Source organism: Eublepharis macularius, chromosome 6, assembly GCF_028583425.1.
Source record: "Eublepharis macularius isolate TG4126 chromosome 6, MPM_Emac_v1.0, whole genome shotgun sequence".
NCBI lineage: Eukaryota > Metazoa > Chordata > Lepidosauria > Squamata > Eublepharidae > Eublepharis > Eublepharis macularius.
In genome coordinates, this window is record NC_072795.1 from 34571248 (window position 1) to 34589304 (window position 18057).

General features: G+C 41.1%; 1 protein-coding gene across 19 annotated transcripts in view; it reads right to left on the minus strand.

Moving 5' to 3' along the window:
• Nucleotides 1-18057, minus strand: part of MBNL1 (muscleblind like splicing regulator 1) — a 192976-nt gene that overhangs the window by 14939 nt on the left and 159980 nt on the right. For 9 of the 19 annotated variants that reach the window (XM_054983419.1, XM_054983414.1, XM_054983403.1 and 6 more), the window contains 6 exons: nucleotides 17044-17244; nucleotides 10582-10839; nucleotides 8613-8666; nucleotides 7515-7668; nucleotides 2399-2434; nucleotides 1515-1609 (listed from right to left, as the gene is read on the minus strand). In XM_054983419.1, coding sequence (XP_054839394.1) covers nucleotides 1515-1609; nucleotides 2399-2434; nucleotides 7515-7668; nucleotides 8613-8666; nucleotides 10582-10839; nucleotides 17044-17244 — 798 coding nt within the window. The remainder of the gene's footprint in view (nucleotides 1-1514; nucleotides 1610-2398; nucleotides 2435-7514; nucleotides 7669-8612; nucleotides 8667-10581; nucleotides 10840-17043; nucleotides 17245-18057) is intronic. The other 10 variants (XM_054983417.1, XM_054983406.1, XM_054983415.1 and 7 more) reach the window with 5 other exon arrangements.

The following is an 18057-nucleotide window of genomic DNA, read 5'->3' on the forward strand; positions in this document are numbered from 1 at the left end:
GTTGTTGGAACTGTGCTGATGAAAGAGGTAGGGAAACTTTGTCCTCTTCCCTTTTCCACTGCAGCCTCTCAGCCAACATGGGAATGTTTGTGTGTAGAGTGTGTATGTGTGTGTAGGAACAAACACGATCATCAGCACCTTCTGCTGATGGATTATGAGATCCAAGGGAGTTTCTACCTCTTGAGGTTTTGGCAAATATTCCCATTGGAGCACTGAGAGGTGACCTCTCATGGGAAGACAGGAGGCAAACTGGCCTTCCTAAATACTGAACCTATTCCCTTTCAAATAAATTAACTCCCCAGCCATTCATTTCCTTCATGCTGTGCTTTAACACAGTTAGATCTATGAATTTCATACTTCATATAATTGGAAAGAATTATTTATTAGTTGGGAGGAATTTTGACTGCAGAAGTAGGATAACATAATGTCTAAGAGACTGAGCCATGAACCAGAAAGTCCTGTATTTGAATTCTGTTCCTTCCACAAATTTGCTTAGGAATGCCCTCTCCCAGTATGCAATATGGGGATCATAATACTGACTTGACTGATAGTGCTGTTGAATCACAGAGCTAAGGTATGTAAAGCGCTTTGGCTGCACTTAACTACAATACAGTATTTCAGGCCTGTACAAGAGCAGGTTTATATGCAACTTTCTAACTCCTGTATTTTGGCCATCTAGACAACTTGAAAAAACAACCTATTCTTTCTAGTGGGAAACAGGAAGACTTATCAAGCTGCTGGTGCATTGAGATTATGATCTAGGAGCTTTTTGTTGTGCTGCCCTGCAAACATTTGAATTCTTGACCATAATCTTTGATGCGGTCAATATCCAAGTAAAAGCCAATCGATTCTACTACTAAACATTACCTTTGATGTGCAACACATTTGAGGCACTTGTAAAGGGAAGCCTTTTATTGTCTAGCGGCTTGTTATCAAGTGACATTTTGCTGTCAGGTGCAATGATCTTTTTGGATTAAGAAGCAGTGGGGCGAGCTGTTGTAAGGCCAAATATAATTTGGTTTGCAGAGGACTTGCTATCAGATAAAGACCCCCCCCCCTTTATCTATTTGCAAATGGAGAAAATGGTTTAAGTATTCCAATTTGGATTTGATTTAGCTTTAGAGCACATTTCAGCCATTAGATCCCTGCTCTTCTTATCCTTCCCTGCGTAACTGTTAACCAATGCCACTGAAATCCTGCATATAAAAGACTCTTTTTGGTACTATCCTTCCTATTCCTATTCTTAAAAAGATGGGGGTGGAGTGTGGGCGAGAAAGCAATATGGACTGTCATATGTTGAAGTGACTCAGGGTGAGGGTAAAATGTTTCAGTACTAGAAAGGGAGCTGCAGCACTTTTCTGGGCATGGACAGGCCAATTTAACATTGCTGCAGATCATACAAGAAAGTGTAGGCCAACAAGAGGTACAAACGAACCAAAAAAAAAAATCCCCATGCTCCTTCAAAGCACCGATTCTGAGTTATGTTTAAGAAACAAAGCTTTAAATTAGCAAACCTGGTTGGCTGTGGCTGTTGCAGCGAAGGGGACGCTTGTGGCAGATGTTGTTGCTGCAGATACAGTGGCTGGCGTAGCGCCGTGCACCATGGGAACTTTCGGAAGGAAAATCATATAAGCAAACATACAGAAGAGTGTAGCAGTATGGGAAAACCATGGCAACATGTGGTAGAATCATCGAGTATGGTATTTATATCAGCAGAGAAGCCATGTGACAAGACGCCGCCACCCGCAAGTGACATGCAATCACAGCGCAAAGCAGGAGAACATTCCAGACAGTGGGGGTGGAGGGCAGGGCAGGGGGAGAAATGGAAGACGAGGGCAGAAGGGAGGGGAGGAAAGGGAAGGAAAAAAGGCTCGTTACCATCAGAGCAAGTTTTCGAATACAATCAACCTTAATTATTCCCATTTATATTTGATAAATACACTTCAATTAGCCCCTATGGTTAACATGTTATAACTGAGAAAATCCATTTAAAAATTTTAAAAACCCCTGATAATATTTATAACCCGCTGGCATGAAATTCTATTTCTGTATTACTTTCATAATGTTTAACATGATGTTTAACATAAACTTGAATGTTACTTAAAATACAAAACAGTTTCTAAAACACTGGAACTCAGCGTCCAGTCAAAATCCACCAAGGCTGACGGGGTGGGGGATGGGGGACATAGAGATGCTGAAACATAAATGACCTTCTAGGTTGCCTGTGTCAATTAAATAAAGCAAATGCATTTAATTGACAAGTGTTAGTGCAGGGGGGGAAGGAGGGGAGAATGAACTGGCACCGGAGAGCTACGTTAAAGACCCAGCAGTGGATTTTGAGAGTCCATGAGCTGCTAAACAGGTTTTAAGATAATCAAGAAACAAAGCTGGCACCTACCAACACTTGTAGCGGGTGTCATGCACAATATTGAGCCTGCCCATCATGCATTGCAACAGGAAGGTGGATTTGCAAAGGGAAAAGAATTAAAACAACCCATCACACGTGTCATTAGAAAAATCTCATTTGAACAAAGAAGAATAAAATCGGTTATTATGGGAACAGTGGCATGTAACCATCGGCACAGTCAAATCAAACAGCACAGTGGCAGTCAGTTAGAACTAGTCTCACATGAGCAGGGTAGGGTAAAAGCAGATTGAACTGTGTGCTGGTATATTTTTTTCTTAAAAGGAATTAGGTATTTAGAGAAATGCGTGCTCTAACTATGGTAAAGACGCCGTTAGGTTTTTATTTTTTACAAAGATTTATTTGTTCCATTCATTATTTCCCCACTCCTGACAATTTAAAAACATGGAATTAAAACCTATTTCCTTAAACCTGATTCACATTTGCTTTTTTGAAATCTCTAAAGTACTATGGCATTATAGTACATGTCTCTGTACTGAGATCTAGTATCCTGATTTTAAATCTTTAACAAAGATTAATGTTATTGTGGAGCAGAGTGAAGGTAGCAGTGCTGGTCTTTCATGCCTTCTGAGTTCTACTTCATCCCAATGAGGCCCTTGAAATTCTTTTCACGGGGACCAAGGGAGAGAGGATTTCAAGTGAGATGGGGAAATCTGCAGAAATCATCCATCGGCCAACGGAAATACCATTCTAACAGCAGAATGGCACCTTTGGTTCCAGCCCAATGTTTGTGATATTACACTGGTGTAATGGTGAGCATGCACCATCCTAGTTGGCTCATAAAGGAAATCTAAGAATCAGGTCATGGGTTAAGTTCTCCTCTTTGCAAATGAAGTTCCAGCCTGATGGTGCCATGATGCACCAGGGTAACACTCAGTACAGGAACTCTTATTGGAGTAGGAGCTGTTTGGCTTCTCTGACCAGCATCATGTTATATGTATCTATTGTGAAATTATTTTAAACGGTATCATTAGGTAACATTCAGCTGATGAGTTTAGTGTACTGAAATGGATCTTTAGATTTCTACTCTGTAGAATGTGAAAAATGATTACTACTATTACTCTGGAGTGTGTGTGTGTGTGGGGGGGGGAGTTACATTTCCCGTCACAATAGGAATGAGTTGAGAGGCATTACTAAGGAGATGGATTTGAATTCATGCAATTTTTATTTGCTTTAGCAAAATACACCATTTTAGGTACAAGTTCAACATTCATAGCTTCTCACTGGCTCAGGGCAGTCCAGCTGCCCTGCCAGAGGTATGTAGTACACTGTCCATGGATATCTAACATGTCAGGTTTTGTAACCCATCTTAAGCCATGAGTGACATTATAATGAGTCTCACTTGGTATAAAAAATATAACATCCTGTTTAAAGGTTAATTTTGATTCATGGATGGAAACAGCACAAGTGATCATACATGTAAGTGGCCAGAACAAAGTCTTCACATTATCCCTCCTGGGCATTAAGCAGAAGATCTTGACATGGTCTGGCCCAGCTGTTTTCCACAGCTGCTGAGACTTCTACACTGGCCACTGCTGGCTAGTGACAAGTTAAGAGGTGCTTTAAATTCGCTTCAGCTGACAGGTGGGGAAGCTCTGCCTGTCAGCTGAAGCAATGCCCAGGGGAAGCCATTTCCATGCCACTCACAAGCAAGCTACATGGAAAGGGTCTTCAAGCTTCTTTCAGCAGACAGGTGGGGATGCTCTGCCTGTCAGCTGAAGCAAGCTCAGTGAGAAGCGCCCATTTCTGTGCTCCCTCTTGACCTGAAGCTTCCCGAGGCGATCCAAATCACTTCAGAAAAGTTTGATTTGGGATTTCCTAATTGGGCCCGCAATGCTAGAGCCAATTCGGAAATCCCGAATCTTTACAGATCGGGTCTGATTTGGATGTTTATTCCGAAGTAGAATCTCAAATCACACACCCATAGTTCAGACATCTCTTTCATGATTCTCCAAATGCACTGTGGGCTTGTTCCCTGCTTTGTTTGACCTACTCATAGCTTGGTCATTATATGTCACAGTAAAACAGAGTTTGCTCAAACATCAAAAGGACAACTTGACCATGCAAGGGGAGGATGCAGGAAAAGGACAGAAGACATGAACCCATCAGCACTTGTTGATAATTCACATAACAGTTTGCAAGATCAGAAATGTTAAGTCTGAATGAGGCCTTTACCACAGCATATCCCAGTCACTCAGATATTCCTCTACATGAATCCATTCCAGGAATGGACATGAGGGTTTATATGAAGGAAAACTCTGAATGCATAGATGCACTGGCCCTGAGAATATACTAAAGAGAGACGGTCTTGATTTGATTGACATTATCACTGGATCTACTCCAGCCACCAGGGCAGGGAACTGACATTTAATGAGTCATGAATGAGCACATTATGAGGGTTCTGAGTCAATGGTGTGCAAGCACACCAAGCTCTGTGCATATAGCCCTTAAAGGAAACGATAGTCATTCTGATCACCTGTTTAACAGGCAATGGGAGAGTGGGCAGAACAGAATTCCATCCCCATCCATTCAACTCTCTTGCACAGTTGAGAAAGGAATCTACCCTCTTTAAAAGGGCCCTGCATGGACCTCCCTGGTGGCCTGAATAGAATGGGGAATGGTTCACACACCAGCTCATTGTATCTACAGCTCCATAATGAAGTAGGGTTCAGGGCATTCAAACATGATTCTACATATGCCTGATTCCTAGCTGCATTGTCAGGTCAGATGTGACTATGTGTCTCTTTAAGTTTGAGCTTCTCTTGGCAGTACCTTTTTAACTCTAATTGTTTTGGAAATCGTTAGCACTACATAACTACATCTTTAAGGAGGCTGGATTTTCTTTGCCATTCATACCCCACTTCCATTCATATAGGGTGAGCAAATTAGTCATTTCTGGGGTTTCAGTGAACTTGAACATCCAAATGGGCAAACTATGCCTTGTTCTAGCTTTGAACTGGATTACAACATGCAGATAGACCAGTTATGGAATTTGCAGGGTTAGCTAGAATATCTGTTTGCCGGTCCAGATGTCAACGGCAAACTACAGTTCGCCAAAAAACAAGAACAAAGTCTGAGTGTGCCTGTCTTTTAATTTATTAGTCCCTGTTAAGGGCATCTATGTCCTATTTATTTTGAGCTACACATTATTAGTTCTGTAAGAAAATAAGCATTCACTTTTTTTTGCAATGATGCTCTGCAATTTAACTGCACGTTTGTTATTCAGTTTGTCATTTACCATCCTCAGTGATCTAAACCAACACACACTTTTGCACAGGGTTTGCAGCAAATGAACATAAGGCAGCAATGAAAACCTACAGTGCAATAACTTGCAGGTATGAAAAAGACACGGTTGTGTAGGACCCCTTTGGTGTTCTTTTGAAAAAAGGAACTATTACATTTTTATTCTTCAAAGTATTAAATGAAAATGGTATGCCTCATGGATCTATGGATTCGAATCTTCACTTTCATTTCTGCCCCGGGGGGGGGGGGGATATTTATGAATTAAAATAGGCAGAAATGGGAATAGACGAGAGATTCCATTCAAATGATCTCTTCAGCAGAATTTAGTGTGAAGGAGAATTTATGTTCTCATAGGAATACTAACAGCACAATCCTAAAAAGAGTTCGATTTAGGTTTAGATTGGAGTAACTCTGTTTAGGATTAAGATGCTTAATTCACTACAGAATGGTACTAACTGCATTATTCCATATATTTATTTCAGGTGATCACTCGAGTCAGTTTTGTTAAAAATAAGCAATATAACTGCTTCACTTCTAAAGAAGAAAAGTCATCAGGGAATCTGCTAATATAATTTTTTGCCATGGTTTTTATTTAAGTTTTGCCATTGATTTTACAACAGAGCTCCTGTTCCTTCCATCATCCTTGCTTGAACAGTTAATTGATGCTTGCTTGGATCCTAACAAAAATATTAAACAGTAAGTGGTGACTTTCATGACTCTTGAAAGCTAATACCCTGGAAATCTAGTTGGTCTTTAAGGTGCTACTGGACCTGACTCTTGCTCTTCTACTACAGACCAACATGACTATCCACTTGAAACTGCCAAATCTCTGCTTCACATTCTTTTTTGATAATGAGAATCAGACAAAACCCCTCACGGAGATACAAAAGTGTGATCCCAGATGGTCTCTGATGCATGCATAAATTCTTGGGACCCAACATACATCCATATATTCTGTATCAAGGGAATCAAGTTACACAGAACACTCCCTCCCTTCCCCAGGAAAATAAATAACTTGGGGACTGGAAACACCTAAGCAAAGCAGTGACTGAACACCTACCCTGCACCTTTACAGGTGCTGCTTTAAAAGCCAGATCTTTTAAATGCAAACACAATACATGTGCTGACTTCAGTGGGCGAATGAAATCTAGTAAGATTTAATTCAAGATAGAGGTTCACCTCACACCTTCAATGATCAGCCCATAAAAGCAGTAAATGCTATGCTATCATTTTATTATCTCAGAAAGAAATAGTTGAGGCCTGGCCCCTGTTCATGATAAAATCAATGGCAATGCATCAAAATGCTTGAGCTTAAGCTGCGATTTATTTTGTTCAAAATCTATCAAATGAAGGTTTTTAACCGTTTGCTTCTAAACAGGGTCGGTGGGCCCCCTCTTCCTTAGAAACTTGTTTTCTCACCCAAGAATTGGGTGAGAAAATCATTTGAGGCAAAGGGGTCTTACAGCAGTTTCAAAAATAAAAAAGAGGACCCATACAAAACAGTCTAAGAGGTGTGAAATGAAGGATTAGGCAAAAAAGAGGCACAAGATGGAAAGACTTCAAATGCTTTTTTGAAATGGAAGAGTGCATACTTTGGAGATGCAGATTTTCACATCCGATCAGAAAGCACCTGATCAGAAAGCACCCAACACCTTGCTTTCCAAGACAAACATATGCAGATTTAGCAGCTGAGTCCTTTCTGGCTACCCCCTATCAGACCTCCCTTTTCCCATCCTAAACAGTGGACCCCCTTCACGCCTTTGGAGGCGCTTGCTAAAGCCTTGGCGTGGGCTCAGTTCCAGCCCCGTCTGTGCCTGGCTTGGGACAATAGTCAAAGGGCACTTACCTGGCGGGAGGAAGGCTGTATGCTGTTGCAACTGCATGTTTGCAAGAGCCTGCTGGTATTGGAAGATACCAGTATTAAAGACTGCAGTGGCACCGTTGGTTTTTTCAAGCGCAGGCCTCTTTGGTAATGGGGGAAGTACAGCTTGAGGAATTCCCTAATGGCAGGTGAGCATAAGACACATCCCCGTTTTAAAAAAATAAAAAGGGGGGGGCGGGGGAAAGGAAGGGAGAGAGAAAGAGAGAGAAGAAACAGAAAAATCAGAAGACGATCCAACGGTCAGCGATCACCATCTTTCATCCCTTGAGCAAGCAAGCAGCGGAGCAGGCTTTACTATTCAAAGAGAGGACGAGGCTGAAGCTTCATGGGAAAGTATTACTTTTGCCTTCAAACAGGGCATTGTTGAGGCAGCTGTGCTTGACTGCTATGGGGCAGCATAGTCCACTATATAAAGCTTCAGGGTTGGCTGGTTTGTTTAGTAAGAAAGCAGCAATACCAGGGGAAGAAACAAAATCAAGAAAGCTGCACTGCTAGCTCCCATGAGGATTGACAAGTAAGAGCAATGTTAAAGAGCAATCTTACAGAGTGAATGAAACAGGTTAAGATTATATTAAAATTATCTCCCCACTTCCCCCAAAGTCTAACTACACATGCAAAAAAAAATGTACCACACCATGCTGGTACTTTTAACATTGCATTACAAATGTTAAATCTACATTAAGAATATTAAGCCATGCCAACCAAACAGATACAAAATATATATATAATATATATTATAGACATTTTTTAAAAAAGCAATAAAGACACAAAAACTCCCCAACTTACTTCATTTAGAAACGTCTACAATGTTGTCAAACTGAATGTGGAGTCCTACATCTTAGGGATAATGATTGGGAAATAAATCTATGTATGTATGTTTGTTTAATTTTACAATCTCCCTATTAACTGGATCAGGAAACCACACACAGTTTTCTATTGAACTTACATCATGTTATAACAGGAAATAAGGAATATTTACTTCAAGAATTTAATTTTTTTTTTAAAAAAAATTGTATCTACATAAAGCTACATGCCAAGCTAAAAGGTGAAAGGTCATAGTACCAGGTCAAAGGTTGCCTCGAGGGGTCGCTTCAGTGATTTGACAGCCGACTGAGTCTTAATTAGCAGGCAGCGAGCACATGATGGCAATGGGCCAGTGGGGTTCAAGCGCATTAACATAAACAGCAAGCAGAGGTGCATCATGGGGGCAGCAGTGCATTTTTGGGTAGGTGAGAAAAAACAAATAAAAAACAAATCATCGGAATGCCATATACAACAAATAACAAGACTAAGCATGCACAATAAAGGCACTACTGAGTTGTTATTGTGAGGATACACCTCTATGTAGTTAATTACAAACAAGATACTCTAACGGGGGAAGAGGGAAGAGTGAAAGAAGGAGAACGGGTGAGAAAGAGAGTCAGTCTTCTGTATTTTTGCTCAAGTATCCATAAACACAGAAAAAGGCCCCTCTTGTGTTGTCCAGTACTGTGTGCTATGAATATCACACAACAATGTTTCACACGAGGTAGTATTTTAATGGTCAAATCATGTAGGTTATGTAAAAAAAAATATAGGACAACATCAACAGCTAAGCAAAGAACAAGGAAGGGACCCATTAAAATAGCTATTGGTTAACATCCCCACCATCACATTTTAAGCAATGTGTTCACTCCTTGATACTTCCCAGCATGCTTCAGTTTTGTTACTCCACATCACTGTCAACTTCCCAGTTGTGCAGTCATTCATTATACCATAACAATATTAATGAGAAACACAAAGAATGGTTTAAATTCCTCAGTTCATTTTACTGCCTAGTTGAGGGTCTCTGCTCCTAAGTAGTTCCATGTTTGATTTCCTCCCTAATTCCAGTTTCAGTAAGATCTCAGGTGTTGCCTCTTATATGAAAAGAAGGACCAAGAGTTTACAATGTAGATATAATAGAAATTATTATATCATTTGCATCCTCTCCTGAGTCAGACCATCAAGGTATTGTCTATTGCAACTGGCAGCAGCTTTCAAAGGACTAAGGTGGAAGTCTTTCATGTCACCCGAGCCTTTTAACTGGAGATGCATACTAAGCAGACATTCACCACTTCAGCGAAAGCATTTTCCGACAATGTTATATTTGGATACAAATTTGTCAGGGTGCACCAAAATAAGAGCTCTCGCTCACTGCACTTTTGTCTTTCACTGTCACCTCCACTGACTTTTGGTCATCAGCTCTGGGTGTATGTTTCCTTCTTCTGGATCAGATTGTGTGTGTTGAGGAGGGGTCATATTGATGTTGACTGCGAGCTAAGGTCGGTTTGACAAAGAAAGTTAGAGATTGGGTTCTGGAATCATGGACGTAGCCAGTTTCAGCTGCTGCTAAGTAAATCAGCAGACAGCAATAACAAGCCACATGGGTGCATAGTAGGAATGGTACAAAGTGCCACATGGGTGCATAGTAGGAATGGCACAAAGTTGTGATCTTAAAAAAAATAACAAAAAAACCAATGCTGAAAAGGTTCTGATTATGCAGGTGAAGAGGCGGTAAAGGGCCACTCTGACAGTGTCAGACTTTTGCCCAGACCAACCATGCAAACATTTGCAACCTTTAATTAGCTATCATATTTTGCACATAAAACAGACAGTGGAGCACAAGAAATTGCTCCTTCTGTAATCCATATGTAGCAGAAGATGAGAAAAACTGTCCGTTTGCCAAGTCATCTTACAGACATATACAAGAATGTGATATAGTATATGGATAATGTAGATGAAAATCAACAAATCAAATCTCTCTCTCTGTACATCTGTGCATATGCACACATGCATGTGTCATGTATACATAGACTCTATGATTTTGTCTGTATTTTTGCAGAATTTGAAACTACTTAAGAGCAGACCTGGTTTCACATGCTTGGAAGCTTCTTGCTGGAAATGGGATACCTGAACAAACATATCTTCAACAAGAAAAGTTAAATACTTTTCTGTGCCTGACAATGTTAATACTTTGTAATATATTCACATATATAGATTTTCGACTTACCATGGCGGCTGCAGTAGCTGCTGCCTGAGCAGCTGCTGCTTGGTTGACCTGGTACTGGGCAGCTTTGATCTTAGCTTGCAGGTGTGCAGGAGGGTGAAAATATTTGCACTTTTCCCTGGAGCATCTCCCTTTGATGTAATCCATGCAGACGGTCACTGTGTTGTCATTGGTATCAATCATTGCACTGTCGGCAGGGTGAGCAAACCGGCAATCGTTTTCTCCTCTATTACAATTGCCACGCTGATACTCTCGACATACCTGCAGCAGCGTTAAGAAACAAACAATATTATTTTTGAATGATGGAAATGGAATGAAAAAGTAGTCTGTGTGAGTGTGTGGCCATGATCCAGATTTTTTGTAAGGAATCTTATGGAGAATTGAGATAGTTATTTTTGCCCCACCATAAAGTTGATGTCTTATTATTCCGTTGACTTGTGGATAATTCGAAAAGTAATTAGATAACTATGCATTTTAAGCCTTACATTGCTACACCACAATTAGACATTCTATTGCTGGAAAGAAGCCCATTTGACTAGGGGCAAACTGCAGGGTTTGTTTGGTTTTTCCTTAAAGGGCAATACGTAGTTCATCCTCAGCCTGAAACTCAGTGCGATGTTTGATTTACATGGGCTAATATTTTTCCAAATTGAAAAGTAAAATTAAGCTATTTCAAATTCAGCTGATCAATCTGTTTTATCTTCAGACAGAACAATATTTTTACTTTACTGGCATTGAGCTGTGTCAGTGATAAGACACACATTGGGCACCTCTATTAGCACGGCTGTTCTATGAGTTCACCACAAGAGGGCATACAAATACATATAATACAATACTGACTGGCTTCTGGATTTCCCTCTTTCCTAGTTTCTAGGTTTCATTACATTTTTGTTTTGTTTTGTTTCTTGTAATATTAGCACTAAACTGCAATCCTACCCTCTGGCTTCCATGTCAGTATTAAAAGACAATTAATACAAACCCCTCCTCTTTTTGCAAGTATTCAGAGATTCACTGCTTCTGAATGCGGAAGTTCCCTTTACTCACCATGGCCAATAGCCATTATGGATCTCTCCTCCATGGATCTATCTAACCCATTGCTCTTTAAATAAAAAAGGAATGGGCGGTTGTGTTTCTTTAAAGAGCAATACTTGTCCAGGCATATAGCTATGCTATGATGGGGCATAACTGTGTGTTTTTTTCAAATGGAATCTAGTAATAGAAAAGTATATTGTATAAAATGCCTTAATGGCTAAAGGTAATGCTGGCTAGAAGTATGTGCTGGAAACCTCTGAAGTATGACTCTGTTGAAAACAGCGGATGGATTCTGCCAGTCTCGCTGCTCATTCCTGACTGCTCCCACGTCACTGCTTCCAATGCAGTGCAGTTAGATTATATGCCACAGTCTGCCATTAGACAGTTCTCAGAAGTCAATGGAATCACCTGCATTAAGTTTTCTTTCCCTTTCATTCTGTCCTATTTTCCACCTTCCACAAATCCTTTCATGAATTGATAAATGGTCAAAAAAGATGAAGCAGGTGAAGGAGGTTGACAATCTCAGTGGTAAAACATCTGCTTTGCACGCAGAAGGCCCCAGGTACAGCCTCTGACATCTCTCATTTTTAAAAAAAGATCAACTAGCAGCAGGTGATATGAAAGATTGCTACTCAAGACCCTGAATAGCCACTGCCAGGCACAGGAGACAATACTGACCTCGCTAGACCAATGGTCTGACTCTGCATAAGGCAATTTCATGTGTCCAAGATGAAATAGAGGGTGGGAATAAATAGGAGAGAATTGAGCAGTGGAGGTTCCCCACAGATCTCTGTTGGGATAGGTGCTGTTCAGTTTAACTGATGATGAGGCAACCAATTCTGATATCAAGTTGATGAAAACATCCAAAAGGACTTCTCCATAATGTGTGAATAGGGAACACAACAGCAGATGAAATTTAATGCAAATCAATGCAAAGGGATTGCATGCCAGGGGGAAAATCCCAGTTTTATATATATGTTGACAGGATCTGACTTGAAGGTGGAAGCCCAAGAAAAAGACCTGGTAGTGGATCAACACATGATGCAGCAATGATGAAACTGGCAAATTCCATGCTAAGGTTCGTCGTGGTGGAGAATAAATCTTGCAAAATTCCTCAGAATGTCAGTGCTGGGAAGTGTTCAGCAAGTATGGGCTGTTGATTGCAGGCCCTGCTTATAGGCTTTGCAGTGGCCTTTCACCAGTCACTGGTGGAGACAGACCTTTGGTCTGATCCAGCATAGTTACTCTTAAGATATCTTCACCATGCAGGGCTAGAATGAAATGGAGCGCTGCTGGTGCATCTGTCTGCTTTTGTTAGACCTCACTTCTCCTACAGGTGCCATAAAACCTTGCCTAAAATGGAACACAAAGTGAATTTGGGGTAAGAGTGTTCCTCCTTACTCAAATCAACTTAGGAATTTCAGGGGAAGTTGAAAGAATTTTGATAAGGCTCATGAAATATCCAGGAGAAGTTCTTCATGTCTCTAGGTTCTCGCGGAATTGGGGGCACAGCATACATGGAGGTTCAGGTGACGTTTGGGGTTTCAAGACAAACCCTCACAATTTCAGTAAAGCCTGATGAGTTTTTATTTTATTCTGCCCCACTATGGTGTTTGCATTATAAAAAGCATGACATATGCCACACTTACAGCTATTTTTACTGGACACAAAGTTATTTTGTGCTCCAGAGCCAATCTTTCAGGTTTGCATACTACAAGGTCAGATGAAAAAGAATTGCATCTCCTCTGTTCTCAGTGGTGCCTAACATTTTGTTAGGACAAAATAAACATTAACAAAAGCAAATATGATCCATGCCTCATCAAGACAACAGCATTTGCACAACGTCTGGACAGTAAATATGTTTGCGATAAAAATGCTAAAAGAGTGTGTGTGGATTATGTTAGTTGCAGACATTCTAGAAGAGGCAAAGAATACAACACTGTGCACAAAAAAGCATCAGTTTACTTTGTCTAGTAGGGATACTGGAACGTTTACTTTTGCCAGGGACTCCATAGGAGTGAGAAGTCATTACTACTTAGCATTAGTTCCCATCTGTGGAAGGGGGGGGGGCAGTGATCTACCTCACAGAATTGCTCTGAAGGCAATTAAAAACTGTAAAGCTGGTTATAAATTTCAAATGAGGCATAATTATTAGCAATATTATGGGGGTGGGAGAGAAGGGAACAAATCAGATCCCAGAGGAATAGCTGCTTCTGTTTATAGAAGGAAGAATTTTAGGACTGCCAAAAAGCAGTGATTCATCATCAAAATAAAAGTTTTGAAAGGCTGGAACTGGCTGGCTAGAATAAAAATAGGGCCAACTTACACCAACCAATCCCCTAGAAGGACAAAAAAAAAGTTTGGTTAGCTGGTTGACTGACACGAGTTTGTCTTCAGGAGATGCAAAAACGGCAGGAAGCCCAACAATGCCCTATTTTCCCCCTTAACCTGCAGCAGAGCAGGAGTCCCATTTTTTAGAAAAGGTTCCCTGAGCTTGGCAAAACAAACAGCAGCAGATCGAAAATTGCTCAATTAGTGCTGAAAAAGAAAACCACCTCCAGCCATTTCTCTTGCCTTGCGTCCGTTTGGCTGTGCTTTCCTCTGTTCTAATCAATATCGTCACCATGCCCTGCTCTGAGCTTCTGCTCTTGTTGTATACAATCAGGGGTGCCTGCCAATGCCACGCTTTTCAGGGCAACTTGGGATGGAAAACTGGGCGGGTCTGGTTTAAAGTCCTGTCTTGGAAAGCGCATAACCATCCAAAACTATTCTGAATGTTTCTCGGATGGGAAGGATAACAGCAAACGCAACACTTTTTTTTAATGGAAGGAAATAATAAGAAAATAAAGCAAATGTTAAGAAATACCACGGAGTACATTTACAGCTTCCAAGAAGCTGTTATCCATTTCCTCCCCTCTCGTTTTGTCCAGGTCATGCTTTGGACACCCATCACCCATACACTGCACAACTTCTGCAGGATTTACTAGAATGAATGGGTGCTTGACTAGAATGTCTGAGACCTCATCTGAATCCCTACTCTGCCATCAAAGCTTTCTGGGTGACTTTCAGCCTAAACTACCTCACAGGTTGTGAGGATAAAATAGAGAAGATACTATAAGCTGCTTTACTATGTATTTATTTACCTTATATATACACCTTGCTTTTATCTCCAATGAGAACCCACATCATTCACCTCTCCTACATTTTATTCTTACAATATTGTTGCAAGGTAGGTTACGCTGAGAAGGTATGACCAGCCAAAGGTCACCCAGTGAGCTTCCACAACAGAGTGGAGATTCAAACCTGGCTCTCCCAGAACCTAGTCCAACACCCTAACCACTATGATGTACTGTCTCTTTGTGTCCTATTAGGAGAAAAGTGGGGGAATAATTAAATAAGAAAAGTAATATAGCTGTGTAATGTCATATATAATTACTGTCTAGCTAAGGGGCAAGATGCAGCAAGGCAGTCAGGAATAGAGCCCACAAACTGCCCACATCAGTGAGCAAATCTGATTTGACAATTTTTTATCTGGTTTAGGAGCACATGAAGCTGCCTTATATTAAGTCAGATCACTGATCTGCCAAGATAAGTTTAAATTCTTCAGAGCTTTTTATTGTAACAATCAAACATGATTCTGATTTAGACTCTTGTAGACTCCTGCGTTAGGCAGTGAGCATAAAGCTATGTCCTTATGCTTGGTCATAGGTAGATGAAATAGCATGGCTTCCCGAAAAGACTCGCCCCTCTTGCTTCCCTGTGCAACTAGCCAATTTTGTCTTCACAATTCACAAGTAATAAGGAGCTGTTTTAGAGGCTGCCTTTCGGGGATTTCAAGGGATAGAAAGCTTTTTCACACAAGTGGTTTTTGTAAAGTCATGGTCTCTCTGAGGGCTCTTTTTAAAAAAAAATGCTACTTGTACACTTTATCTTCCCGTGTAAAAAAAACAGCACGGTGTGCATAAAACTGTGACATGCATTACACAGACACAGTAAAGTTTAAAGAAGGAAAGAACAAGTCTATGTACATTTGTGAGAGAAGGAACAAAATAATGTGTTGCCATCACCGTGGCCCTGTTTTTATTTAAAAAGGGGGGGGGGAATTCAATCAGATTTTACTACCATTGACAAAGGAAAGAGGAATTCCCATTGCCCATCATGAGACCTGCATGGACAAAAGCCACGTAGGACACGGGTGGCATTAAAGAGAGGAGCTGGAAAAGATTGTGTTGGCTCCAACTCAATGTTTGCATTTCTCCACCCCCCCGCTCCCGGTATAATCATATATCTGAATACCTAAACCATGGTTAAAGATGTGAAACCATTGTCTGTACACGAACAACTTATGTTTTGCACTAACTGCATTTAAGGCCAGCCTCATATCTGCAGCATGCAACCAGGGCTATACCACTGTTCTTCTTGCAAGGTCATAAGTGGCTCTGACCGGTATGTAGTATGTTCCCTTTACATTTTTAAGATGATAAATGTTCATTCAGATGCTGTGAACACCAGCATGAAGATCACTGCATTTGTGACTCAGTTGAGTTCCACGTTAAGCTGCAGCACAAGGTTGGCTCAGAGCCTATTTTAGCAGTGATGGGATAAGCCGATGAAAACCCCTGTCAAACATCCTCAGATAAGGAGCTGTCCAGGGCAAAGGAGGATAATTGCGAGAGCAATACAGCATTTGTTAGGAATGTAGCAAAAGCCGATAAATAACAAATATGAGTCCTCAGCTAGAAGCAAGAGAGGCTGTGATGACTGTTGCTCATCAGCTCTGACGGCAGTGAATGAGCTAACGATGTTCGATTCATCACACTAGGATGCAATTTTGCTTATTGTGATTGCTGCCGGAGGACTTCTGTATTTCTGTCCAGCCAGGAACTCCTGACTTGCATGGCAGATCTTTACTGTCCCCATTTGACTGATGGAGTACTTGGGAGCAATGATAGTGAGATGTGAGGAGCGTGAAGCAATCTGCACACTAAAATGTTACGAGAACTAGATAATATCATTATACCAAGAGCTTGGTAGGCATCCAATATCACTGTGCAATCCGCCCTTGGATAAACAGTTTTGCCATTCGTGTGGAAATATGTGGGCATGAAGAACACAAAACACTTCAGAGGGTCAAAAGATTCATGTAACGCTTTCCGAGTAGGTCTACAGGCTGATCTTATGAAGAAGCTGAGACACGTTTTACCGCTCCTGAACATCATCACTCTTTTTGTGAACAGAGAGATCTATTCGTCCCTTTTCAATAGTTAGTTGGGAGGGGTAAAAAAAGACATTGTCACATTACCTTTGTGCTTCTGAACAGCATAACAACTGCATTTTTGCAAGGTGGGTCACATTTATGCAGTCTTACCATTTTGCTTAGAAAATTAGCTTATCTAGGTGCTAAAATGAAAAGGACAAAGTCTTATTTCCTACCTCGAGTCTGTCTGTCCTCATTAGCTTTTGTGCTGCTGCCGCAGCAGCAGCAGGAACCGGCATGCCAGGATTCCCTGCAACCAGCATGGGTGCTGTTGGCAGGATCTCTGCTGGAACTAAGCCAGGGGAGACAGGCCCCAAGTAGGGATTAAAGGCTGTTGACGCATTGGTGGCTAAGCTTGGTGCAACTGAAAACATTGGCTGGAAAAAAGAAAGGGAAGAAGACACGCAAATAACAGTCAGCACTTTTCATTCATTACATTTTACATACCAAGCCAGTTGATAGCTTTTTTTCCCCATTTGCAGCAATGCAGTTTGCTATTCTTCTTAGTATATGCAAGAAGTCCTATAACAATTGTTCATCCAAATAGTGTTGCCTTAAGTGTAACGTTTTGCCATTACTGACACTATATTCATCACCAACAGTGTGTTGTCTATTCAAAACGCAGACATCAATCATTCCCTGGCCAACAGACCTATTGTCTGCATTAATATGCATTGCCAAGAGGTATAGGCAGGAGGATAGTTGTGCCCATGAAGTTATTGGCCACTGGGCAGGTGCTGCATTGCAGCAAACAGCGCTGCCAAGGACATCTACCACTTCCTTTGTTGCTTGCTGCCCAGTGACTTCCCCTGGTACATGCATGAGCTTTCTCCCCAACATATTCAAAAAGGAACCCCTGATGGTGACGGAGAGAAGCGTGAATAACACAGGCTCTGGAACAGAAACAGATCCAATGGCCAGCACTAGGCAGTATCCATACGAAGCCATGCCATCCTGGTTTACAGAAAGGATTTGTGTCCTCACTAAGATGTCTATGTCACAAAAGCAAAAAGGAAGTCGTCATGCTCACACGACCTTGATGCTTACTCATCTAGCATAAGAACACCTTGGACAGTCTTTAAGGCATCATTACAGCGATAGATCTCAAAAGCTGCTGAACCTCTCTGCCTTGTTCTCCAAATCCAGCATCGTAACAGAATAGCTTTGAAGCAAGTTGTAAAAAAAAAAAA